Genomic DNA, 27,363 nt, shown 5'->3' on the forward strand with positions numbered 1-27,363 from the left:
ACTTGTATATAGACAATTCCAAAGACGAATGCTCTATTGGCCACAAAAGGAGGCCCAACACCATACTAACTGTGGTCTAAAACCAGGTGTTTCAGTTTCATTGTCCAACCCCTATATTATACTGACTCCAAGCTTTTGACTGGCATAGTGTATAATGTTACAAAATCTTTTTATTTCAGATAAATGTTGATCTTTGGATCTTTCTATTCATCAAAGAATGTTGAAAAAAACTGATTTAAATATTGATAATAAAAAATGTTTCTGGAACAGCAAATCTGCCTATTAGAATGATTTCTGAAGAATCATGTGACACTGAAGACTGGAGTAATGACGCTCAAAATGTAGCTTTGATCACAGGAATAAATTACATTTTAAAACATTTTTACTATTTAAAATAACTTTCTATTGGAATATCACTGCTTTTGCTGTACTTTGGATCAAATAAATGAAAGCTTGGTGAGCAGAAGAGACTTCTTTCAATTAAAAAAAAATAAACGTAAAAATCTTACTGTGCAAAAACTTTTGACTGGTAGTGTAAGTGATACATTATTTAATGAAAAATGTTACCTCCAGTGAGCTGTTATGCAAGAAGCACTGTGATTAGATCATTGGATCATTCTTTTTTTTTCCCCTATCAATCAATGAATCATTTGTTTGGACCAGTTCAAACTTGTTGACTTGAGTTAAAAGCTTTCTGGGGGTAAAGATTACCAATAGTGAATAATGATTTACAGTAAATCTCAGTCTAATCCTCACACAAATATATGACATGATTTCATAAGACTTGGACAAGTCATATCAACTACATTTATGCTGCTTTTGGTTTCTATTTATCAGTGTCAGAGCTTGAAAACCCCTGCATGAAAATTATTCAAAACATCACATTTTGTGTTCGACAGAATAAACGGTTTTGGAACAACTATGATTTTTGGGTAAACTATCCCTGTATGTCAACAAAGGAAATGTGACTTCATTAAAACTCAGCCTCACCTTGCCACAAAGGAACAACTTTTAGTGTTCAAGCTGCTGGGTGTAAACTTGTTTTCATACAGCGTGTGCGAGACTGAAACGCTTTTGATTTTAAATGTGTCGTAAACAGCCGTCAGCCTATTTTACTCTGTTGTTCTCTGCATACCACAAGAACTAGCGTAGGGTCAATAAAGGCACTGATGACAACTTAATTGGGCTGCGCACAGCCCTCGTCTAGTCTTGAATAGGCCACCGGGTTCGCATGAGAAAACCCTTGGCATTTGAGAACGTGAATGTAATTTTACAATGTGAATCAGCGAAGACCTCACCTTGTCAGTTATTTCAGTGATAATGCTAACAGGTCCGTGGGAAAAGACGGCGAAGTTTGAAAACAAATGCAAAACGAGGTTTGCCGAAAGGGAGGAGGACAGGAGCTCCTTCACAGCGCTGAGGTGTCTGGGAGGGGGAGGACGAGTGAGAAACAGCATCCTTAGATGAGTCCAGGCTTCTCTGGCCACTGCCTGAGATTAAAACAAAGAGGAGGAAGCCATCAGTAATTTTCCAGTCTGCTTCACTTTGCTGTTTTTAACTTGTGACGTAAGGTTGACTGACTCCAGCGCCATAATTAGATCTCTTACCGTTTGTTGGGACATCTGGTGCCCTCTGTTGGTGGGGTGGTGGAAGAACGTCTGAAGCCACAGCAGCGGTTCGGCGTTCTCAGGCGCTGCCAGAACAAGCAGCTCAGCAGCTGTGTCCACCCAGTACCCACACTGCACCAGCAGGAACCAAGCCTCAAAGACAGCCTGATACGCCCTGGAAAATCACCATCCGCCCAAACACACAATGAAAGAACCTAACAATTATTGACTGATACATATGGCTTACAGTACGAAGAGAGAGGGAGAAACAAGAAGGCTGAGTCAGTTTGGACAGATTTACACTGATAGCTGCTCAAACTAAAGAGCTTCGCGAGACAGTGAACTTTCAAGTTTTGGTTTGTTCTCTGATAATATCCTCATGACACCTGCAGCTCACACTTTCAATTACTTAGAATTCTTACAATGCATGCATTTTTCTAGAAATGTACACAGCACACATGCATCAAGCCATATAATCATAGAGCCCTGTAAAATCAGTTTTACTTCTTCCCAAATTCGAATTTTTTTTTCCAGATTCCATTTTTTCCGTTTTAATTCTTCTGCATTAGTTTTTTTTTTTCAATTGTAAAATTGTTCAAGACTCTGTTTTAATGGTTAAATTAAAAAAATAACATTTCTAATTACCTGAAATCATGAAACTTACTTACATTTTAAGAGCAATTTATTAAAAGTTTAACAGGCCTTATGAAATACTTTTTTCCCCCCTCAAATTTATTTTTATTTTTTACCAAATTCTGTGTTTTCCATTAATTTTCTAGATTCCATTTTAATGGTTTTATTAAATTGGAACAATCAAAAGCATGTGTAACTAACTGTTTTTACAAAGAATTAATGTATTACTTTTTTTTCTCTCAGAAATACTGTGTTGTGTATGAACTTAAATTCTGGTAAATGTTCTTTAAATTATGTTTTAATGATCATTTTAGTATTAGTATTAGTACCAGTTTTTGTACAGGTACTGTAAAATTCCAAGACTTTCAAGGACTTTTCAAGCACTACTTTTCTGATTTTCGAGGACTGCAATCAGAGATCTTACTTATCAAACACTGTCTTCCATTTCAAATTCTAAAAAAAAAAGATAAATAAAAATATACTAAGAAAAAAATGGCAAAAATAAAGTGAAGAACATGCAAAGTACGAAAGCATTACAAAGTATACTACACTTTTATTATAGTAAAACCACTGGTAATTTTCTTAAAGGATTTGTATGTGTGTATACTTTCTTTCTTTTTTGCTTTTTTTGTTGTTTTCTACTGTTTAAGAAAAAAAAATGAAATCGCACATAAATCCCAATCCAAATTAAATGATTTGTGATCCACACTCCGAAGCGCTGATCTAAAGCAAAAGATTTGCGAACCCACTCCGAAGTTCCGATTTAAAACAAATGACTCGCGATCCACGCTCTGAAGTCATACTATGAACTTGATATCGTGTTTTGTGAATAATTTGATTTGAATCATTCAATTTGCTAAATGATTCACAAACCTGTGTCGATCTAAATCAAATGATTTGTGATACGCACTCCAAAGTTCCAATCTAAATCAAATGCTTCATGATACACAATCTGATTGGAGCGCTTCGAAATAGTGAATTGTTTTGCAACGCAATTAACTTATTTAAAGTTTCAAAAAACTCTGTTTCACCCATCACTATTTGCTTTTTAAAATCATTAGATAGATTAAATGGCTCTTTTAATTAGATCTAGTTTTTGCTAGTGAATCACTTGAAATGAAGAAGATTAATGTCACAAGTTTGAATTAATCGGAGTGGTTCCAGCATAAAGGACTCAACTAATTTGGTCCATCAGTTCCTTTTTTTGCATCACTACTACTTGCTTAGTTTGATTGTTTTCTGACATTAACTGAAATAAGCGAAAAGATATGTGCTTATTGATTAAATTAAACAATTATTTCATAGATACTGTCTTCAATTCAAGCACCTTTGAAGTATCTTTTCTGAAATATAGCTATTTTCAAGAGTTTTCCAGGCCTTAAATTTCAAAAAGTCTATTCCAAATACTTCAAGCACTTTAAGCAAATTGTACGAACCACGTAGTACTATCATTACATAAAGTAATATATTTCAGTTTCTACAAGTTAAGTTGAACATTTATTTTGACGGGTTGCTGCGAAGACCTTTAAGTTTCTGTTTATATGTGATATGATGATCATTTTTCTCAAAAGAAATGGTAAAATGCTCATGAAGTGACTCTTAGAGCAGTTCTAGAGATTATGTGTTTACTCATATATTGAGGCGGCAGAGGCTGAAAACACTGCGAGCGTCACACAACCTTCAGTATGTGTGTGGTAAACGAAACTGCGCATCTGCGCCATTCATTCACACAGAGACATGCATGAGGGATTCATATTTAAATAGTACTTTTGCTGCTTAATATACACAGACACTAGTCTATATCACGTTTTGATTTAAGTGTACTGACCTGCTTTTAATTTATTCATCTCAAATTGGGCATATTCCGTGACATTCCGCGTTATACAGTAAATTATGTTTTTATGACTAGATTCCGCGATTCCGTCCGAGTTTTCCACATCGCAGAAAACACAGGGCCTTATGATTGGTTTATAATTTTTTCTTTACAAAATTAGATGCTCAATAGGTTTATTCACACCATATGTGAAAAGAATTGATTCCAGTAAGTCTATTCACACCAAGGATGAAAGAATGTATGGCATGTCTGGCTAAATGAAAAACATATTTTATACTTGTACTGTATGCACATATATTATATATGCACATATATTATAGAGATGTCTGTCTCAACCATTTTGTAATTCAGGACATTCACACATGATATCACTTCTTGGTGTGGACAGACCATTTTTCCAGGACAAGGTTTTGTGCAAAGCAGCTATGTACTTCAGGTGAAAACCTATCACTGAATATCTGGTTATCTGTGTCCAAATACCCACCTGTGTCAAGCCTGAGCTGGCTAGAAACATACAGGATTACTGTGTGGGAAATCTCTGTAGTAACAGCACTGCAGACGATAAGAGAGCAATGAAGTGTAGGGTGTCTTGAAGCTCATCTCACCTGACATCTTCCCCCGCCTTCTCATTCTCCGTCACGCTCTGAAGTAAACTTCTGATCCAGCTCAGATGATCCTGCCAGGCTTCCCTGGGAACCTCTGAGAGGGGGTGAAATGAGAAACTTAGAAATTAGAATTTCCGAAATTTCGAAATTTCCATTTCCAGGTGGATGAGGTGAACTTAGCAACCGATACTGAGCCTTAAAAATCCTGACCAATCTTTACTGAAGACCTGTTGTCTCTTCAAAGGCATAGTTCAAAAAATTAATAGGTCATTAATTACTCACCCTCATGTAGTTCAAAACCTGTAAGACCTTCGGTCATCTTCGGAACACAAATTAAATTATTTTTGATGAAATCCGAGAGCTTTCTGACCCTTAATTTGTGTTCCAAAGATTAACAAAGGTATTACAGGTTTGGAACAACAAGAGGGTGAATAATTAATGACAGAATATTTCATTTTTGTGTGAACTGTCTCTTTAAGTCATACCATAGTCAAGAATAATGGCTTATTTTTAGCTTGATGAGGTAAATAACTAAGCTCTGGCATTCACGAGTCTCCTTTCAGAGAGGAAGGTCCCGCTTCACGTCAATCATTTCATGTACAATGACAATTGAACCAGTGCAAACAAATAATCCCAAAAAAGAGCCCCTGGCGCAGCAGGCACCTGAGGTCTGCAGCTATTCTTCTGTTGTGCTGGTTATAGAATAGGTGGCATTGTGAGGATATCCTCTGGAGTTCGGGAGGCACTGAAGAGCCCCGGGTCCTTTGGGAGCTTAGCCAGAGATAGATATCAGAGGACCGGACTGAGGCGGGCAGGGTGGGTACAGGAGGAAGGAGCCTGTTTGTTTGGGACTGCTCTGATGGAGGGAGGGAGATAAAGCCAGGCTTTGGAGACTTCAAATGGTGGAGGTTTAGGATGAAGGATTCAAATGAATCTCTAGCCACTCACTGAGACAATACTGAGTCAAGTTCAGTCAGTGAGGTAATCGTTTTGAATAAGGGGGTGTGGCTGTTGACTTGAGTAAAAGTATTGTAGTTTGCTAATGTTCTGATATAATTAAACTATACAAATGTAACTGTATCTTCCTTTAGGAGAAAGAAACATGCACATTTGAACATATAATGAAGTATGTGAAAGTAATTTTTTTAAGTATTTAAAGTTAAGTTTTTTAATGTGCCAAGGAAATTAATTTTATGTCAAAGTAAACTGATTAAAGGGGACATCGGATGCCAATTTCCACAAGTTGGTATGATCTGTAACATGCTTTGGTTTAACACCTTTTTACCTTGTCAAGAACAGCTCTTTTCACAGCGATCCATTTCGGTGCATGACCATTTTGTGTGTATTTGGTGGTGCATTACCATCAAAAACAAAACTAATTCACTGCGTCCTCAGTGCGTCCAACTACAAAACACCTGCATTTTTAATAAAACGTTGTTGCTACAGCTGCTTGAATGTGTAGAAAATGGTGCAGCATACAATGGGCTGAGGGTGGAAATATGGGACAGTCCATCAGTGGTTGTAGGGGAAAATCAAAACAGCTTGATAATTGAGACTGGGTTTTTTGGGTCCAAATGTATGTCCAAATGTTATTTTATTATTATTTATTAGTAGGCGTAGCTTTCAGTTCTGAGCTATGTTGAGTTTTTGTGTTGTTTGTTCTTTTTCATATATTGAAAAATTCCCATCCAAGGCCTTTTTGCTGCACATAATAAAATTTCTTTGTATAAACAATTTTATTTTTGTTGAAAAAAAGGTTAATTTTACTTGGTATACAGTGCAGCTTGAAAGTTTGTGAACCATTTAGAATTTTCTGTATTTCTGCATATCTCTGCAAAATCACACAATTTAATTTCACCTTCAAATCAACAGCTAATTCTAGAGATTCACATACTTTTGCCACTCACAAATATGTAATATTGGATAATTTTCCTGAATAAATAAATTACAAAGAAAATAGGGCTCTCTATCTACTTTCTACAAGCAGCACTGTTTACCCCAAAATATTTCACTTCTACCTGATTAGAGGCCAACACTCACTGATGCTTCAGAAGGAAACATTAATGATGCATTAAGAGGCGGGGGGGGGGGGGGAGCTTTTTAAATTTGAAGATCAGGGGAAATGTACCTGTAACTTATTTTGTCTTTTGGGAAACTTGCAAGTATCTTCTATAGCTTCTAAGGGCAGTACTAAATAAAAAAAATATATATAATAGTTAGGCAAAATAAGAAAAATGTACACGTCTTCATTCTGTTCAAAAGTTTACACCCCAGACTTTTAATGCATCGTGTTTCCTTCTGAAGCATCAGTAAGCGTTTGAACCTTTTGTAATAGGTGCATAAGAGTTCCTCTGCTGTCCTCAGTGTGAAAAGATGGATCTCAAAACCATACAGTCATTGTTGGAAAGGGTTCAAATACACAAAATTGCTGAAAAACGAAATAATTAGTGGGACCTGAAATTTTTTCTGAAGAACAGCGGGCAACTGTTCAGAAAAAACAAGGGACTCATTAACAACTATCACTAAACAAAAAAGCTGTGGATCATTCAGGTAACAACACAGTATTAAGATTCAAGTGTATGTTAACTTTTAAACAGGGTAATTTTTATAAATTCAACTATTGTTTTCTCTTGTGACAACTTTCGACCTCAACTGTATATACAAAGTGGCACCACTTACCCTACAAATACATGTATTATAAATTGGTGATGCACCATATCATCAGAAGATCTTCATAAATGATGTTTTTTTGTAAAGTGAAGGTCTGATTTTCACAAAAAGTAGTAAGAGGTGCTCTACCTGATGGTGCTGTCAGTAAAGGAGTGAGTAAGCTGGGCATCACATGTGGAAAGAAAGCTCTGAGTGGTAGACGATCCTGCAAATCATATATGCACACAGATATCACAACTCCAAATTTGAAATGCCACTTTTGTGTCATTTGAGAACCACTAGTGGCACCAAACAGACCTGTCAATCATATGAAACTCCACAGAGGCTGTGCATTATTATTCCTCTTATTTTTTTTCTTGTTTATGGCCTCTGTGGGACTTCATATTTTTGGAAACAACCATTACTTTTGCAATTCGGTTTGGCGCTGCTAGTGCCAGAAAAATTACACATTCACCTTGACGAAGTCAGACTGTACCTGTGGTTCCTGTCTATTCAGTCTCTGGAGAAAGCAGGCAGTAAAAACCTGTATGAGGGCTCTCACGGCAAGGTTCTCATCAATCTCCGTCAGCACATTCCTACACACAGACATACACAATCTCACACTGTTTCTAAAATGAATTTGCTGTGGTGTAGGTAAAACCGGATTTACTTTAACATTTTAAAATCTAATTAGTAGGGGTGCCGCAACGTAGATGTTTTAAAACAATATTTATGAAATAGCTGTTGTTGTAAATACATACAGTACTGTTGAATCCATTAAAAAAAGCTTTAATCTAAACATTTATACATACATTATATACTATATATTGTATTATATTTAAAAAAGAACAGTTTTAAAGATTGTCTAAAGCACTTTCGATGAGATTTTGTGGTGTAGATACTCTAGAAGTCTAATTAAAATAAATAAAATGTACACAAAAGCTGATATTCACCTGTAAATTTCGTTGATTGTGAGGAAGATGTGACAGTGACGAGCTGAAGCTTCAGGCTGGTGGTGGAAGAACATTGCAAATCATTAGAATTAATGCTTTTTTGTATCTCCTCTTTTAACCACTAGGGGGCAATGCTGTAATAATAATGAGGACCTGTTGGCATCTCCCGCAAATCCTCGCCCATAATTCACTGCTGCAAGTTTAACAGCCAAGTTTCTTACCAACAAAATACACATTGCTTTATATTATACAGCATTATCATCTGTTTTAAATTCATGTGAAAGAGAGTAAAAAATTACATCCAAGCAGCTGTACATGCATGTCTGGTGTGGCACGTCAACTTACATGCTCATATTTTAATAGAACAGGTTTCATTAATATAGCCATAGTTCATATGGGCAAAGAATGCCATAAAAACATTGCACCCAGACCCAAAACATCAGTGCTCCAGAAAGCCCACATGTGCCCTTGCGGTCTTTGATCCTTAGAGCATTTGTCTTTGTTTGTGCATGTGTTTGTGTGTGAGTGTGTGTGTAGGCCACAGGGAGAAGCCTCATTATTCTCTCCTGCATTTGGGAACATTAAAACGTCTGCCCCACCCAGCCCACAGGCACCCTCATCTCCCCTCCGCACGCACACACACACAATCCTCACACACCACCCCTCTCCAAAGCCCCCCCAAACCCCAAAGCATCTCAGATATTCCCGTAACCTCGACTATTCAACGCTTGCCAAAAGCCGCCAATTTGCTGCTCCAATAAAAAGAGACGCATTTCAGCAACAAACATTAGATGGTATGATCCCGTCTCAGAAACAGAAGACAGAGCGATTGACATGAGAAAGAGAGAGAGAGAGAGAGAGAGAGAGAGAGAGAGAGAGAGAGATCACAGGTAGAATATAGAGCTCACCAACTCACAGCCAACGTCATAAAACCAATGAACGGAAATGTATGACTGCAATCGCAAGCCAAGATTTAAATGCACCTGTAGCTGAAATGTTGCTCTTCACCTGATCTTCATGAATAACTAGTGGTGGGTGGTGATCAAGGCGGTTTTACGGTTTATCACGGGTTTTCCCCTGACGGTTCCTTTATATGAATATGAAGCATTTAATTCGGATCCAAACAAACATGGTACATGCATATCACAAGCTGTTTTTGATAACATTTTTTATATAATTTCACAATTTAAAGCAAAAACAGAATGATCTGGCCTTAGCCTTGTAAATTTATGCTACATAAAACATCTGCACATAACAAAAACAGCAGACGGGCTGAATGAGAACGCAAATTCACTCACTGACAGCAGGTGGCGCTTATGGAACAGCTGCACTGCGCTTTTATATACTACATTAAAATACATTATATGGAGGTAGGATGAAAATAAAATATCATCTAAAAATTTCTGAAGACAAAAAAGAATACAAATTTACTGACCTCAAAGTTTTAGATAGAAATCTTTTGTAGCAATATAAACTTCCATTTTAAATAAACGCTGTTCTGTTCAACTTCTTATTTGTTAAAGCAGCGGTTCTCAATTCCAGTCCTCGCGCCCCACCGCTCTGCATATTTTGCATGTCTCTCTTAGTTAACACACCTGATTCAGATAACCAGCTCGTTAGAAGTGAGCTCTGCGCAGGAACTGTGTTCCGATCGACATGGTCCCTGCAGTGTTCATTGCTCCCTACTCCCTGCGCGGGGAAATCTGTTTACTACACTTCGAAACATTCATTCACATATTTGCGCTACGCCACCGCATGCAGCGTCTTTACACACAGATATAACTTACTAGAAGAGTGTGAAGTGTGACATAAATGTATCTGTAAATAAATTCTATTTAAATTCACATCTCGCACGCTTTAATGACCTTCAGATGGAACATATACGCTCGCTTTGAACTAATGAATAATGGCGGAATATCCGGTGATGTCCACTTCGAAGTGCAGTAACGTTGGAATAGAACAAACGTCTGAAGCGATACGTGAAACACACAAAATGTGCAGAGCGGTGGGGCGCGAGGACTGGAATTGAGAACCGCTGTGTTAAAGAATCCTGTGGGGAAAAAAAAAAATAAAAAATCACAGGTTCCAATAAAATATTAAGCAGCACAACTGTTTTCAACATTGATAATAAATCAGCATATGAGAATGATTTCTGAAGGAACATGTGACACTGAAGACTGAAGTAATGATGTTGAAAATGTAGCTTTGTATCACAGGAATAAATTACCTCCGTATAATGAATATTAATGTAGTATATAAAAGTGCAGTGCAGCTGTTCCATAAGCACCACCTGCTGTCAGTGAGTGAATTTGCGTTCTCATTTAGCCTGACTGCTGTTTTTGTTACGTGCAGATGCATTTATTTGATCAAACATACAGAAAAAACGGTCATATGTGACCCTGGACCACAAAACCAGTCAGGTTAAATTTCACAAAACTGAGTTTTACATCATATGAAAGCTCAATAAAAAAAAGCTATCTATTGATGTATAGTTTGTTAGGATTGGACAATATTTGGCCGAGATGCATCTATTTGAAAATCTGGAATCTAAGGGTGCAACAAAATAAAAATACTGAGAAAATCACCTTTAAAGTTGTCCAAATTAAGTTCTTAACAATGCATATTACTAATCAAAAATTACATTTTGATAGGTTTACAGTAGGAATTTTACAAAAAATCTTAATGTAACATGATCTTTACTTAATTTCCTAATGATTTTTGACATAAAAGAAAAATCTAATTTTGACCCATACAATGTATTTTTGGCTATTGCTACAAATATACCCCAGCGACTTAAGACTGGTTTTGTGGTCCAGGGTCACATATTGTGAAATATTACTTAAATTTAAAATAACTGTTTTCTGTGTGAATTTATTTTTAAATGTAATTTATTCCTGTGATACAAAGCTAAATTTTCAGCATCATTACTCCAGTCTTCAGTGTCAAATGATCCTTCAGAAATCATTATAATATGCTGATTTATTATCAATGTTGAAAACAGTTCTGCTGCTTAACATTTTATTGGAACTTGTGATTTTTTTTCCTGGATTCTTTAACAAAAAAGAACAGCGTTTATTTAAAATACAAATCCTTTGTAACAATATAAACCACCATCTTAAAGTTTGGGGTAAGTACATTTTTATTCTTTTTTTTTTAAAGAAATTAATACTTTTATTCACCAAGAATGTGTTAAATTTATAAAAAGTGATAAAGACTTATATTGTTAGAAAAGCAGTACGGTTTTCAACATTGATATTAACAGTAAAAACTGAAACTGAAGTAATAGCTAATAAAAATTCAAAAAAAATTTTTTTTTTAAAAATATATTAATATAGAATACCGTTATTTTAAACTGTAATAATATTTCACAATATTACTTTTTTCTGTATTTTTGTTCAAGTAAAGACAGCTTAGAGGAGCATATGAGAATTCTTTAAAAAACATTAAAAATCATACTGATCCCAAACTTTTGAGCAGCAGTGTACATTCATATATACCTCTCACCCCCAATTTAAAATGTAGCATTTTCTTTCAATATTCTGTGCATTGTGAACAGTGAGTTTGCTCTGCCTGCAGGATTTTCTCCTCATTGTGTTCTTCAACGTCTTTGGCTTCTTTTAACAGCCATTTGGACTTGGTTTATTTGCCCATTTAAAAAATTAGTTGTGTGCTATTAATATCTCTAAATGTTTTCCAACCATTAGTCAGAGGTGTATGAAGTTAACAGGGATTTCCTCTCAATTCACAAACTGTCATGGAAAATATAATGGTTGTTGGTCTGGTAATTGGTCACCTTCTATTAGCTCTATTGGCTTGTTAAAACCACTTAATCCTAATGGAATATGTCCCAAAACACATTACAGAAAACCATTTAATTTAATGGTTAAAAGTTGATGGCTTGTAATGTTTGTATTGTATTTGTAGTGGAAACCATTAGAAGTTCTGTGATGGTTTCTATTGTTTTTTTTTTTTCCCCATTTCCATTTCAAATAAATGCTGGTCTTTTGAAAAAAAATCCTGCTTCCCATCAATAATAAAAAAAAAAAAAAAAAATGATAATATTAAAAAAAAGTTTCTTGAGCACCAAATCAGCATATTAGAACGATTTTTGAAGGATCATGTGACACTAACACCTGGGAGAAATGAAAATTCAGCTTTTCTATCACAGGAACAAATTATATTTTAAAATACATTACAACAGAAAAAGTTACTTTCTCAGTTAATTGTAATAATGTTTAACAATATTTCTGCTTTTTCTGCAATATTTAGCTGGCCCCAAACTTTTTAACAGTAGTAGAGTTAGTAGTAGAGAGCAGGCTTTGCATTTTTACCTAACTCTTTGGCAGTTTGGAGAAACATTCTCCTTAAAGAGATAGATTACCTCAAAATTAAAATTTCGTTATAATTTTCTGACCCTTAAATATAACTCCAAAAACATTAATTAATAATAGTGATGATAATATCATTGGACTTTATTTATTTATTTTTAATAAAAAAATAATAAATCGTGGTAATACTATTATGTTTTAAAATAAAAGGGTGTATTAAATAAAAATACAAATATTTTATAATAAACTTAAAAATAAAAGTATAATATTTGCTTCTTTTTTTTTTTTTTTTTTTTTTTTTTTTTAATTTTCATCATTTTCAAACCTAAATTAGAAAGCTTTTATTTTGGCGGGTTGCCGGCAAGTAGGTATATGCGTCTGTAGAGTGTCAGTAGCCCTTCAAATTGCGCAAAATGAAATTGCGAATTAAATATACACCTAATGGAAACAGGCAGAAAACAACAGAAAAACTCCAATATACCACAAAAAAAGTTTTTACGCTTTCATGAGGTAGTTTTTCAGGCAATTTGAAAAAGGAATATTTCGCAAAACAGCAATGAAAAAGTTTTTTTTTTTTCATATTTACAGGTCACATTCGATTAAATACAGCCAAAATCCCACAAAAATCTGTTGCCGTGACTTATCGCGAGAGGGAAAAATTACGTTTCAGACATGGAAACGCCGTCATTTTTGCAATACGTTTTAATCGACAGGTATAAAATAGGGCCAAAGTTTTGCGCAAATCTGTAACGTAAAAGCAGCTAGTGAAGCACGTTAGTAGGCGATATTTTATAAATGTCGATTAAAAAGTATTGTGAAGTGACGTTTCCATTATGTTTTGCGACTAAAACCTCTCGCGATAAGTCATGGCAACGGATTTTTGTGGGATTTTGGCTATATTTAATCAAATCTGAGCTGCAAATGCGAAAAAATGTTTCCATTGCTGTTTTGCGAAATCTCCTTTTTCAAATTGCCTGAAAAACCACCTCATGCAAGCATAACTTTTTTTGCGATATATGGGAGTTTTTGCGCAATTGACGTGTTTACATTAGGCGTATTTTCAATTCGCAATTTCATTTTGGCAAATTAAGGGGTAATGGAAACGCAGTTATTTTTGATTTGTACTTTGTGAATAGCATAAAATTATGGTTTCAGTTAGAATAGAAATATTATACAGTATTACAGTTTTTTGATCCAAAATGGTATTTGTGTATTAACAGCAGTCAACCTGAACTTATTTACACAGCGCATCTTCTTATTTTGGTCGCACATGCGGACCACTTATGTGCACTCCTGGCTATTACTTTGTTAATGTTAGTTAATAAATATACAGTCGTTCATTGTCCGTTCATGTTAGTTCACAGTGCAATAACTAATGTGAACAAACACAACTTGTGATTTTAATAATGCATTAAAAAAGTGCTGAAATTAACAAAAACTAAGATGTTCATGTTAACTAACTATTAATGAACCTTACTGTAAATTGTTACCAACATCTCAACTGAGAGATGCCTTGTGTCATAAGCAACAGCATAGGAAAGGGCTGTCTGGTTTTATTTTTTATGAAGGTTGAAGCTTTCTCTCCCTAGTGAAAACAGATGGGCTTTCTGAACACTCATCCATACCTTCTCCTAACACTTCAGGGAGGGTCAATTACAGCATGGCAAAAACATCCTCTTTCTGGCAATGGGATGCTGGAAGATGCTGTTTATTGTTATTGGATCTTAGCTTTGAGGAAGGTGGATGAAAACAGAAATGTGAAACTAATTTCTGGTATCCCCTTTTTGATTGCGGTTTAAACAACTTGTTCCTGCAAAGTAAACACACCGCAGAGCTCAATCTGCACTCAGCACAAACAAATAAGAGTTGAATTCAGCTGCATTTGGGCCTCATTTTACCTGTCTGTACTGCTCAGCACGAGACGCTAAACAGATCATAACGAACCTCAAACATTAGCTACATGACGACTGTTTGACATCCTTAGACGGACATGTAAATGAGGTCCTGATTTCAGTCATTTAACGTTTCTTCATGCAGGAATGAAACAGCCACGTAAAGATATGTATGGACCGCAGGTCTGCTTCACGTCACGCTATTTGTGCCTGCTCTCAAAAAGAGGCCAGCGTATCAACGCTGTTAATCTTCACACACTGTGTACCATATGAACAACAGACCATCAAATTCCTTCTTTACTACCATAGTTTTACTGTCAACACAGCAGCACCAAATTAATTAGCAACCGAAGCAAATATTATGACATGCAGTACTAGTTGCCATCAAACATAACAGTGTGAACTGTTGCTAATAAACATGATGATGGTCTGTTGCCGTAAGGTGCTGATATATTTGTTTAACAGTTTTTGAGTTACAGCTATTAATATTTCGACAATATGCAATATGTGGGATCAAAAAGTCTGATCCTACTAGTGAAAATGCTTTAGTTTTGCATTTTTATGATAAACAGTTTTTCTTTTGAACTATATTATTAGAAAAAGTAAAAAAAGAAAAAAAAATGTATTAAAGTTTCGTTCCCCTTTTTTTTTAAGAAAGAAAGAAAGAAAGTAATTCAAACACACATTTGTTTGTATTCAGAATACATTTTCAGATTTAAAACTTACTTTTAATGTGGTCTCAATCTTTTGAATCAATCTAAAAGTAAAGCAGATTTTATCAATCATGCTTACCAGTAATGAGTCATTAACATGTTTGTCCAGACTCTGTATGGTTGTTTCTTGGTCAGACAGCACAGATTCTAGTAAGCTCACTGCTGCCCCCTCCAGACAGGTGGGACTATAACACCACAGGTTCACTACGGCCTCATCCTCCAACACAAGCCTCTTACTGCGTAGGAAAGACATGTAAACATCATTCGACTTCTGTCATTAAATGCTGGTCACATATGACCAAAGACAATTTTGCTTTGAAATGATACTCACCTGATCAAGGCCTCATTGACTTCCTTAATAAACTCTGGATTCAGACAGGAAGAGCCACACAACATGGAATGCTTCAACAGAGCTCCAATGAGAGGAGACATCTGAGGACATGTGACCAAGGCAACGCATGCCGCTGACATGGTATGAATATTTCCATTTGAACACCTAAAAATAAATAAATAACTGAAGTGTGAGATCAGATTATTTGTCACAAGCAAATTCACAGCACTAAATTATAATAACTGAACTATTTTTCAGCTGTAAGACACGTTAATTTAAATGTATGCTTACAGTAGATTGATATTAAAGGACTAGTTCACTTCCAGAATGAAAATCTCCTGATAATTTACTTAAACCATGTCATCCAAAATGTTCATGTCTTTCTTTCTTCATTCGAAAAGAAATGTAAGGTTTTAGAGAAAAAACACTGCAAGATTTTTCTTCATATAGTAGACTTTGATAGGGGATCAGCCGGTTGAAGGTCCAAATTGCAGTTTCAATGCAGCTTCAAATGCCTCTACACAATCCCAGCCAAGGGATAAGGATCTTATCTAGCGAATTGATCGGTTATTTTCTTAAAAAAAACAAAAAAACAACAACATTTAGATACTTTGATCACAATGGCTCATCCTGCACTAGCTCTGCGATGTGCATGTGTGACTTGCATGTTGTAATCACGTTGGAAAGTTGTAGCGAGGTTAGTTATTTGTCTGTGTACTTTGGTTCAAAAAGGAAAACTCCATCTCATTTTCTCTTCCATCTTCAAAATCGTCCGACATTTGATCTTTTTTTGTAAAGGGCATTTATCGCTCTTTGCACGTTCGCTTTACTTCCGCCTATGTCACACATGACCTTTCCAACATGACTTTGTAATGCATGAGGACAGGCTAGTGCTAGTTTTCCTCAAAAACCTTAATTTCTTTTACGACTGAAGAAAGAAAAACATGAACATCTTGGATGAAATGGGGGTGAGTAAATTATCAGAAAGTGATGCATTTTTCTGGAAGTGAACTAATACTTTAAGGTTTTATTACCTGGCTGATATGTTTGGCAAGCCAACACAGCTTTTATTAACCTCTTCTGTCATCAATAACACCACCTGAATGTGACAGCAGGACACAACAGATTGCCTTTAAGTTCATAAATTTAATGCAATTTAAAATGTGGTTTCAGTTACTGATTATGAGGTCACATATGAACAACTGATTTCTCATGTAAATAGAGTGGAAAATACATTCAGGGCTGAGAAATATGTAATATTTACAATGTTTTTGCTTCAGAACCTCAGAAGCAAAAGTAGTTCTTAACATCGTAGTTCTAGGCTTGTGGCAAAAATGCCATCAAAATGAACAAAAATGGCCTATAAATTCAAGACAAGAGGGCAAAAAATGCACCTGCACAATTAAACAACGAATTATGGCTGTTGCGATTAAAATGAAATGTGAAAATGAATAAAAAGTGTCAATTCAAGGAATTGCATTTGGATTCACTCACACTGCATCACATTTGCTTTTACACTTGTTTTGTCCAGCGTTGAGTCTTATAACTAATCAAATGCGTTTCTGTTGAACTTAGGAATGCATTGGCCAATCAGAGGCACTTAGATTAGTGCTGAAAATGCCGGAGCTGTTGTTAAGTGTGCATGCTAATGAATCCCCTCATTGTAAACAACACAATGCAAATATAATGTAAATAAAAGATACATTTTGTAGCTTCAGCGATTATAACGGGAGTTTTTGCATTACTTGTGATAGACTTGGCTAATGTCATGTTTACGACATGTTTGTCTGTAAAGCCAGAATGTGACACACCCAAAACTAAACAAAAACATTTTATATTGTTTTCTATATCGATATTATTAATCATTATTACAATATAAAGAGCAATAATCTACAATAATGATTTTTGTCATAATATTGCAGCCCTATGAGCTTTTGTTTTTTACATGTATAATTTAGATACAAGTTTAAACAGGCTATTGTTATTGACAACAGTTTCAAATATTGATTAAAGTAATTGGGCAAATTAAAGTATTTGACATTAAAGACAACATAGTATGTTTTTTTATAATAATAAGGTGATTATAAAAATTGGCCTCATAAATGTAAAAAAATGCCCTGGGAAATCAATTAATGGACAGTTTAAAGGGATAGTTCACCCAAAAATGAAAATTTGATGTTTATCTGCTTACCCCCAGAGCATCCAAGATGTAGATGTCTTTGTTTCTTAAGTAGAACAAAGTTTTTAACTTAAACCGTTGCAGTCTGTCAGTCATATAATAGCAGTCAATGGAATCCATGGCTTTAAGAGTCAAAAAAACATACACAGACAAAAACAAATTAAACCCTGCAGCTCATGACGATACACTTGACTGAGGTCTTAACACATGAAACAATCGGCCTGTGCAAGAAAATTACCAGTATTTATATAATTTTTTACCTTTGATCCACCATGTCCAATTGTCCTGGGCTCACAACAACCGGCGCGTGACGTGCCAAAGAGCTCTGGCATAATAGACGCATGCGTGAAAGCGATCTGTCAAGCATATACGTCACTCATTGTTTACACAGAGAAAGTGTGGGTACGACGGCTACTCAAAAAGGTTATGGTTGCTTGCTCTTCGTCACACACCGGCCGTTGTGAACACGCTCAGGACAGTTGGACATTGCGGTGGATCAGAGGTAAAAAAAACTATATAAATACTGTTCAGTTTCTTGCACAGACCAATTGTTTCGTGCGTTAAGATCCACTATATCAGTGTATATGTCACGAGCCACAGGGTTTAATTTGGTTTTGTCTATGTGTGTTTTTTTGACTCTCAAAGCTTTGGGTCCCATTGACTGCCATTATATGACTGACAGACTGCAACGGTTTGAGTTAAAAATCTTTGTTTGTTGGCATCTTGGATGCCCTGGGGGAAAGCAGATAAACATCAAATTTTCATTTTTGGGTGAACTATGCCTTAAATTTCTGATCCTGTGAAAATATTTGTTTAAATGAACCAATTCTCCAGTTTGTTTGCATCATCACTCAAAATGAATACAAAATGAATCTTGCTGTTGAATAAAAATTGCATTCTTTAAACTTTTCACTGTATTTTTCCTGCAATATACTTGGCAATAGAAGCTCTTTAGTTAAAACAACAGTTCCTGCCCAGGAGGCACACAATGTCATAAGACACTGATATTTGGTTAAATTGTGATGCTGGGTGACCAAATTTCAATGTCACCTCCACGTCTATTATCAAAGTTAATTTGATATCCATTACTGACGTCAGCTGATGTTGATATTTTGTTGTTTTTAGGATGTGTAAACAAAATCCAATGTTAAGTCAACATCAAATTGACATTAAAAACTGAAATTAACCTGATTTTCATTCTCAACCTGATGTTATATTAATGTCCGGTGCCTGCTGGGTGTGATTGGGGGAGAGAAAACAGATGATATCAAAAATCATCAATAGACTGAAGAAGAAAAATTTGTTCATTTATATTGTCCAGCCTTTCTATCACAATAATCATGTCATTATTAACTAAAATGAAACCCAAACCTTCTGAAGAGCCTCCAAGTGGTATCGCTTCGGAGTTAATCCAGCATGTTTTACTGTAGCGTGTGCTACACTGCCCTCCTCGTCCGAGACCAGATGACAAAACAAATTCTGTCCAAAACAGATATATAACATTAAACAATGCTGACGACAGCTTTTAAACACAACACCCTCCGTTTATGGCTAAATTTAATCACACAGCATTAAACATCAATAACTCTGAATTATAATGCTTTTTGTATGATTGGACAACTATTTGCTGATCATAAATGCATCCCCATGTTGCAAACAAATAACAAGAAAGAAAGGAAAAAGAACAATGGAACCGGGTGGCAAGGCCTGTCTGTTTATGAAAGCACTGGGTTTAAGCCTTGACAGAAAACATGTCTGCTTGCGGTGGGGCCATGTGGTTTCTTTAGGTTTACAGTATGCTAAGATGTCCTCCACAGACCCAAAGAGGCTCAATTACTACCATCTGAACAGCAAAAAAACACTGCAGATCACACTTAACTCTAAGCTGGGCTGCGGCTACAGCGCGGACCAATGAAACGCAGCCTTTCTACATTCTCTTGGTTTTTTTTCTCTACCTTGAGGTGGAGAAACATGGCATCTGCCATGATGATTTTTTTTTTGTTCTTCAAAGTGGTAATTTAGACAGTACTAAACCACATGGATGCCCAAGCTAAATCAAAACAACTTACAATATGCCTAAAATGAAGGATAGAAAACAGAATGTTTGAGAGGAACATATTGACTTCTCAGATGTTTTACGATCAAGGCATGTCAACTTGATTCTTGTAGCTTAAAGATCTTTGAACAAACAAGAAATCTACATATAAAATGAAGCTATAAATACTAAAAATAAAAAGTCTGCACGCTTCACAGATATGTCAAATGATGCATTCAGGTTCATTTTGACCTGAAAGAGATGTATAAATTAGTTTTTAGTATGGGAACCAAACTTGTAAAATATATTTAGCCTCCTTGCCTATCACATACACACACATTTGGGCTGAATTTTGTTGACAAACATGAATATGCATTGCCTTTTGATAAACCACTGCAGGATGAAAAATGTATCTTTTTAAACTTAAAGTCAAATGTTATGCAAGTAAAATGAATATATTTTGTTTGAAAACACCCCACAGTAATATTGATGTTGTTTTGTTAGAAAATTAATTTGTTAGATAATTATTTTTGTTAGTTTCATCATTACATAATTATTCATAATTCATTCATTAGTAGTCATGAGTTATAGGTTCAAAGTAATTTAAATCATTTAAGTTCAGTGTTAAAACAGATTATACACTACCAGTCAAAAGTTTTTGAACAGTAAGATTTTAAATGTTTTTTAAAGAAGCCTTTTGAAATATTTTTTACTATTTAAAATAACGGTTTTCTTTTTGAATTTGTTTTAAATTGGAATTTATTCCTGTGATCAAAGCTAAATTGTCAGCATCCAGTCTTCAGTGTCACATGGTCCTTCAGAAATCATTTTAATAAGCTGTTTAAGTTATATTTTTATTATTTATCAATATTTAAAACATATTAAATATTAAATAAATTTTTAAATAAACATATTAAAATATTTTCACGATTCTTTGATAAAAGACCTAAAGATTAGCATTTATCTGATATAAAAAGCTTTTGTCCCATTATACACTATACCATTCTAAAGCTTGGAGTCAGTATTTTTATTTATTTTTTTAAAGAAATTAATACTTTTATTTAGCAAGAATGCTTTAAATTAATCAAAAGTGATGATAAAGACATTTATAATGTTACAAAAGATTTCTATTTCAGATAAATGCTGTTCTTCTGAGTTTTCTATTCATAAAAGAAACCTGAAAAAAAATCTACTACTGTTTTCAGCATAATAATAATAATAATAAATGTTTTTTGAGCAGCAAATCAGAATATTAGAATGATTTCTGCAGGATCATGAGTGGAGTGATAAAGCTAAAAATTCAGCTTTGAAAATTACATTTTACAATATATTCAAAAAGAAAGCAGTTATTTTAAGTAGTAAAAATATTTCAAAGTTTTTGCTGTTCTAACTGTTAAAAAAAAAACTTACTGGTAGTTTAGTGATTTTTTTTTTAATTTGAAAGTTAAGGAATTATTCAGTGTGGTTGAGGTTTATTCCTTAGATTTAATTCTGGTTAGAGGCTTCAAGATAGAAAAAAAAAGAGAGAAATGAAGACATATCAAACAATAAAGTGACAGAAATAATAAACACAAGGTCATTCTCAGCCTAAAATCGTTCTCTAATGCATCTGCAGAGGTAAATGTACAGTACTTAAAAAGACCACACAAGTCTCCCAGAGGACTGCTTCCAGACCCCCAGGAGCCCTGAAGGAGCGGAGAGGCCATCAGGCATGGTCTGGTCTCTCTGATGTGGAGAGAGAGAGTCAAGCTGGCGCTCCAGAGCAAAGGATCACAGAAGAATGGGCAACAGGCCCTTTAATAACAGACAAAAATGTCTCTCCGTGGCTCTGCAGAAGCTTCGTCATTCTTTTTCGTCTCTTCTACTGAGCTAAACCACCCACATGAAGAACACGACCAAGTTGGCTTCGTGAATGACAGGACCGTTTGTTTATTCATGCCGAGCAACCAAAGGAACACAGGCTGTCGCTGCCGTTAAGGGGTCAGCTGGAAACATCCCAGATGAACCTCATGCTGATCGACATGAAGGCTTTCTCAGATGGGTGAGTCTTTACATGTTGACAGTGACAGTAAACAGCACTCGAAACAAACAAGGATGGGGTAAACGGAAAAATGCACAGTCCATTAGAACCGCAACAAACATGAGAATGGAAAAATAAGAGATCAGCTTTCTGGGAGAAGCTAGACGTCAGGCTGGGAGGAGAAGAAAGACCCCCGGGAAATTAACACAAACCAAATCAATTTGCTAAAACACAACAAGAAAAAGACTGAAGACATTGGACGGTAATTAGGTTACAGCAAGACAGAACAAATCACAAAGTGATCTGCCATTAAACAGAGAAAACACTTCCAGATTATTGTGATCAAACCTGAGGAATGGTGCCATGGTTCAGTAATTGTTTTTATACAATAATTTAAATGGTACTTCAAATGTCCAAGTCTACTGAAAGAAGAAGACAAAAAACAGCAAGCTTATGGACCTTCCACAGATCAGATTCTTTTGGAAAAAATTCTTGTTTTTTTGTTCCATATCTTTCCCCAACAAAGCATACGTACAAATGCTTCTGCTGCACTAGGGATTTTCAGCTAAGCAAATAAATAATGTAAGATTAAACACCGTGTCTGAACCCCTGACAGAGAACCCACACCTCCCTCTGACTCCACTTCCCTTCGTATAGGTCAAAAAACATCTGGCAAATTAAGAGTTTACTTTAAAAGCCCTGCTTTAATTAGCGCTATGTTTTATTAGATGAAAAAAATAATCAAACGAATCCACACACGTTCGAATCTGCCAGAAATGCGAGGGGTTCTGTATTGCTTATGGTAAACCATCTGTGTGAACTCTGTAAAAAGTTGAAAGTGTACAATTATTTTAGTTCTTTTTCATCACCCCGCTCTACCAACCCTGATTACATCTCTTTAAATATAAAAGTGTACATTGGGACTTCTCTTGACAGCTTGAAAACTGTTTTAAGTAGGGGTCTGGAGGAGTATGACGTTTATTAGGTACATTACAAACACAAAAAGCATGTGCTTTAAAACTCTTATCAGTGAAATGTTTCATTTTTAATGACAATTTTAATAATAGTTAATGTTCTTCTTCCGCATACTTAAAGGAGAAGCTCACTTCCAGAACAAAAATTCACAGATGATGTACTCACCCCTTTGTCATCCAAGATGTTCATGGCTTTCTTTCCTCAGTCGTAAAGAAATTATGTTTTTTGAGGAAAACATTTCTGGATTTTTCTCCATATAGTGGACTTCTATGGTGCCCCGAGTTTGAACTTCCAAAATGCAGTTTAAATGCGACGTCAAACGATCCTAAATGCGGTTGTAAATGATCCCAGCTGAGGAAGAAGTATCTTATCTAGTGAAGAGATCTATTATTAAACAAAAATATACAATTTATATACTTTTTAAACTTAAACACTCGTCTTGTCTTGCCTGAACTCAGTTTTTTCGAAAAACTCCCATCTAATTTTCTCCCTCAACTTAAAAATTGTCTTACATTGCTGTTTTACCTTGTTTGTTAAGGATGTCTGATCTTTTTTGCATGTTCACTTTGCAAACACTGGGTCGGTACTTCTGCAGCGATGTAGGATGATTCTGAAATCATTTTTGAAGTTAAGGGGAAAAAATGAGATGTGAGTTTTTCGACATGCCCTAACTGTCTTGAACCAGAAAAAAACAGAGTTCAGGCAGAGCAAGACAAGATGAACGTTTGAGGTTAAAAATAAATGAATTGTAATTAGAAAAAAAAAAAACGATCGTTTCGTTAGGTAAGACCCTTCCTCCTTCGGCTGGGATCTTTACAACCGCATTTGGGATCGTTTGAAGTTGCATTTAAACTGCATTTTGGAAGTTAAAACTCGGGGCACCAAAGAAGTCCATTATATGGAGAAAAATCCTGAAATGTTTTCCTAAAAAAACTATTTCTTTATGACTGAAGAAAAAAAAACAACCACGAACATCTTGGATGACAAAGGGGTGAGTAAATTATCTGTAAATTTTTGTTCTGGAAGTGAACTTAATATTCCACATTCTTATTGTGTCTGTCAAGAAATCAATTCATAATACTGATTTGCCAATGTGTTTATCTATACAATAAACCTGAGGGTTAGTAAATAGATGAAATGTTGTTGGCTTTACCTTGATCCACATGTTGGCTTTGCGTTCGACAGCGTTCAGTGGCTCAGCGCTGTACAGACAGCTCAAACACCGCAGCAGGAGTCTCTGGCTCCTCTCTGAGCATACATAAACAAGACCACAGGACAAAATGGCATTTATAAAATATGAAAATGGCCACATTATTCATTTGTGACAGAGAACCTTTAAACATGCATGCGTGCATTTATAATCAGGCACAAATTAGGCTAAACTGGCATCACACTGAGACAAAAGCTTTAGATCTTCGAACATCTGTAAACAAAGAAACCATATGATGTAAAACAAAAATAAAATCCTACAGATCCTGGACTATTTGAATGTCAAAACTCTAATTAGCATGTGATCTTGAACAAAAAGGCAGATTTTCTTGCTTCCAGTGATTTTCTCAGTGTAATGCTTCACTCAAATTGTTATGCTGATAATATAACTTACTTTTAATTAAGTTTATAATATAATAATAAAAAAAGTTTAGTAAAATATGTAGTAAACAGAAGCATTTTCGCTAGTATCAGACATTTGGACCCCACTGTATTTATTGGGGTAAAAAGAACAGCATGAGCTATTGCAATAAATCAAAACTTTTTTAACCCATTTTCAAGGCTACATGTGAAGAACGGGTCTGATATGAAATTTCAGCAAAGGGAAGTGTTGATCAGACGAAGAGAGAGAGGTAGTGAAAGCGAGCCAAATAACAGAACAAATGCCCAGCAGGCCGCTACAGGGTTCATTGGAAAATTAGTGTAAATACCCAACCCATGCAGACACATTTCTTGGTCTCAAATGGGAAACACACCCCCGAGTGTAGAAGAGTCGTAAATTTACCATCCGCAATAACACATGGGTTCCAACAAAGTCTTCCCAGGAACTGGCCCACAAAAGGAAACGTCTTCATGGCCTCACTAGTGGAGCTCTGTTGTTATACAGTAAACAGACACATACCTGAGACATTAATAACAAAAACCAGCATCTGCATCATGAAAAATAAACTGCAGTTGCACTAAACATTCATAGTTTTACATAAGTAATACCAGTGAATAATCCAAAGAAATATTTTTGGGCTTTTTTTTTAATTTTGTCATTGTATAATATAGAGAAACCATCAAATGATGGGGGAAAGAGGGGAAAACAATGCTAAAAAGTGCTTGAAGTCGGATTCAAACTTACCTCACTTAAATTAGCACTAAAGCTCAATGTATGGGATGACACACACTTAGCTGAAAACTTGTATTTTAACACATCACTTTTCCAAATATACAGTACTTATCTCATAGATTGTTAATGACCCACCAATTGTAAGCATTTTACAAATTTAAAGGAAATTTTTGCTTCTGAATCTGAATCTGGTGCTGTTGTGATAAGTGCTGTCACTAACGATTATTTTGGCAAAAGATAATCGGCTGATTATTCTGATGATTAATCGAGTAATCGGATAATATGATACTTTTTTTAACGTAAAAACAAACAATAGCCTAAAAATGACTTAATATACATATATGGGGCATTCTACACAATTGGTGAAAAATCAGACATAGCAACATCTTGAAAAAAAAAATTCTTAAAAAAAAAGTATATGTATGCAAATTGTGTAATATCCAAGGTACATATTTCTAGTAATTGTGCAGTTAATTCTCATATTGTATTTTCAGAAAGTTTTGGAATACTTGTCCTCTCCCCAAATTTGTCACTACCAAAACACCGTAATAATAATAGTAATAATTTATTTAGAAGGGTTATATTGACCTATTAAGATTTTGCTTATGTCTAGATTGTATTTTTGCTATTTTATAAAAAAAAAAGTTTCAGAGATAAATCCATAATGACATTTTTAACAATATTTCAAGTGTACTTTATGAGATTTGTTGTATTTTGAATCCAATTTTCTTTGTAAAAGGCAAAAAGTTGATCATACTGATTTTAAAATTAAGGATTCATTAGCTTAATTGCAGAAAAAAAGGTGTTTGGTAGTGACGTTCCTTAAAGTTACACACAGATTTTTTCGACTTTTGAATACATTTACCTCAAAATGATGAGACCTATCTATGTACAACACAGGAATATTTCCTGATCATAAATTTACGAGTTAAAATCAGTCTGAGCCAATAGACTAAAACGTACACGGTTTCAGTAGTGGCATGAAAAATGTGGGACACATTTTTTACATAAAGTTTCATAAGATTTACTTAAATGCTTTTTAAATGTGTTTTTTGGTTGTGAGACAGCAGTTTGCACCAATTCTGTAGATTGGCCCATATAATAGCAATGAGGCAATTATAATAATACAAAAAATGTATTAAAAGCAATGAATCATATTTGGCCATTTCTTTACAACAGAAATGCTACAGCCACTGCAATTTCTTGAATATGTACACTACCCTCCAAAAGTTTGGAAACTCCCTAGAAAAGTAGGGATTTAGACAATATTGGCATGAATCCTTTTTAATTTGTGATAATTTTGCACTGAAAAGGGACAACACAAACTATGAAAACATATTTTATTACATAAAGTTTATACATAAAAAAACTACAATTTTAGATTCCTCAAAATATCCACCATTAGCAGCTATTACAGCTCTGCATAATCTGGGCTCCAAGCTGTCAGTTTATTCAAACATTGACTTGATATATTACTCCAAACCTCCTGAAGTATTGCCCAAAGATGATTCACACTATGCTGATATCGTTCAAAACCACACTTTGCCAGGGGTGTTTCCAAACTTTTGGAGGGCAGTGTCCACATCAAAATGTGTAAAATCTAAGTGAGGGTCTGAGCGTTTATTTTAAAATCGCAATGAACAGTTAGCATATTGAGAAAGATAATGATGTATTCTAATGATGGTTTATAAGTGATTTACCTTACAAATCTGATGAAATGGCACACGTTCCCAGTAGAACATTATAAAAAAACTCAGCAATTTGCAGTTTGAGATGCTCCACACATAATTAACGGTAAGTAAATGATAACTGTTTGTGTGGAGCAGCATTTACTGTGAACGGAGCCGTTCTGAGACACACGTACATAACCTACACGCGTACAAATAATTATTTGCATATATTTCTTTAATTAAATCATAGCGTTTGTGAATTCACAATACTATTATGCTTTATTATGGCTTTTAAATTGGTTCAGTATATAATGCAGCCTTAGAAAACAGTCTAATAATGCATTTCATGGATTCTTGTCTGAATGCGCCACTTTTGCAAAATACAATCAAGGATTTTTTATAATAGAGTACTCAAATCGCACATGCATTTCATGTACAGAATACAACAAAAAAGATGCACAATAAGGGCCATTTTAAAGGACTCTTTAAAAAAGAAAAAAGAAAGAGCTCTTGGCTGCCAAGAGGATCTCAGTAGGAACAAATGTTCTTATGTCAGAACTATATTGCTTATCATTTTCCCCATCAAAATGAACTGTCAACAGTAGATCCTGTCTCA

The 27,363-nt window shown here is 35.0% G+C and overlaps 1 protein-coding gene across 1 annotated transcript in view; it reads right to left on the reverse strand.

Annotated features, from left to right (window-relative positions):
* The window catches only part of fancc (FA complementation group C), a 40,543-nt gene that overhangs the window by 5,492 nt on the left and 7,688 nt on the right, over positions 1 to 27,363 (reverse strand). The window contains exons 2-13 of the mRNA XM_073818689.1: positions 24,748 to 24,835; positions 23,908 to 24,002; positions 19,096 to 19,203; positions 16,580 to 16,644; positions 15,546 to 15,710; positions 15,294 to 15,450; positions 8,282 to 8,337; positions 7,825 to 7,924; positions 7,479 to 7,554; positions 4,680 to 4,773; positions 1,608 to 1,782; positions 1,299 to 1,490 (exon numbers count right to left, since the gene is read on the reverse strand). Coding sequence (XP_073674790.1) covers positions 1,299 to 1,490; positions 1,608 to 1,782; positions 4,680 to 4,773; positions 7,479 to 7,554; positions 7,825 to 7,924; positions 8,282 to 8,337; positions 15,294 to 15,450; positions 15,546 to 15,710; positions 16,580 to 16,644; positions 19,096 to 19,203; positions 23,908 to 24,002; positions 24,748 to 24,835 — 1,371 coding nt within the window. The remainder of the gene's footprint in view (positions 1 to 1,298; positions 1,491 to 1,607; positions 1,783 to 4,679; positions 4,774 to 7,478; positions 7,555 to 7,824; positions 7,925 to 8,281; positions 8,338 to 15,293; positions 15,451 to 15,545; positions 15,711 to 16,579; positions 16,645 to 19,095; positions 19,204 to 23,907; positions 24,003 to 24,747; positions 24,836 to 27,363) is intronic.

This window comes from Garra rufa, chromosome 15, assembly GCF_049309525.1.
Source record: "Garra rufa chromosome 15, GarRuf1.0, whole genome shotgun sequence".
NCBI classification, from domain to species: domain Eukaryota; kingdom Metazoa; phylum Chordata; class Actinopteri; order Cypriniformes; family Cyprinidae; genus Garra; species Garra rufa.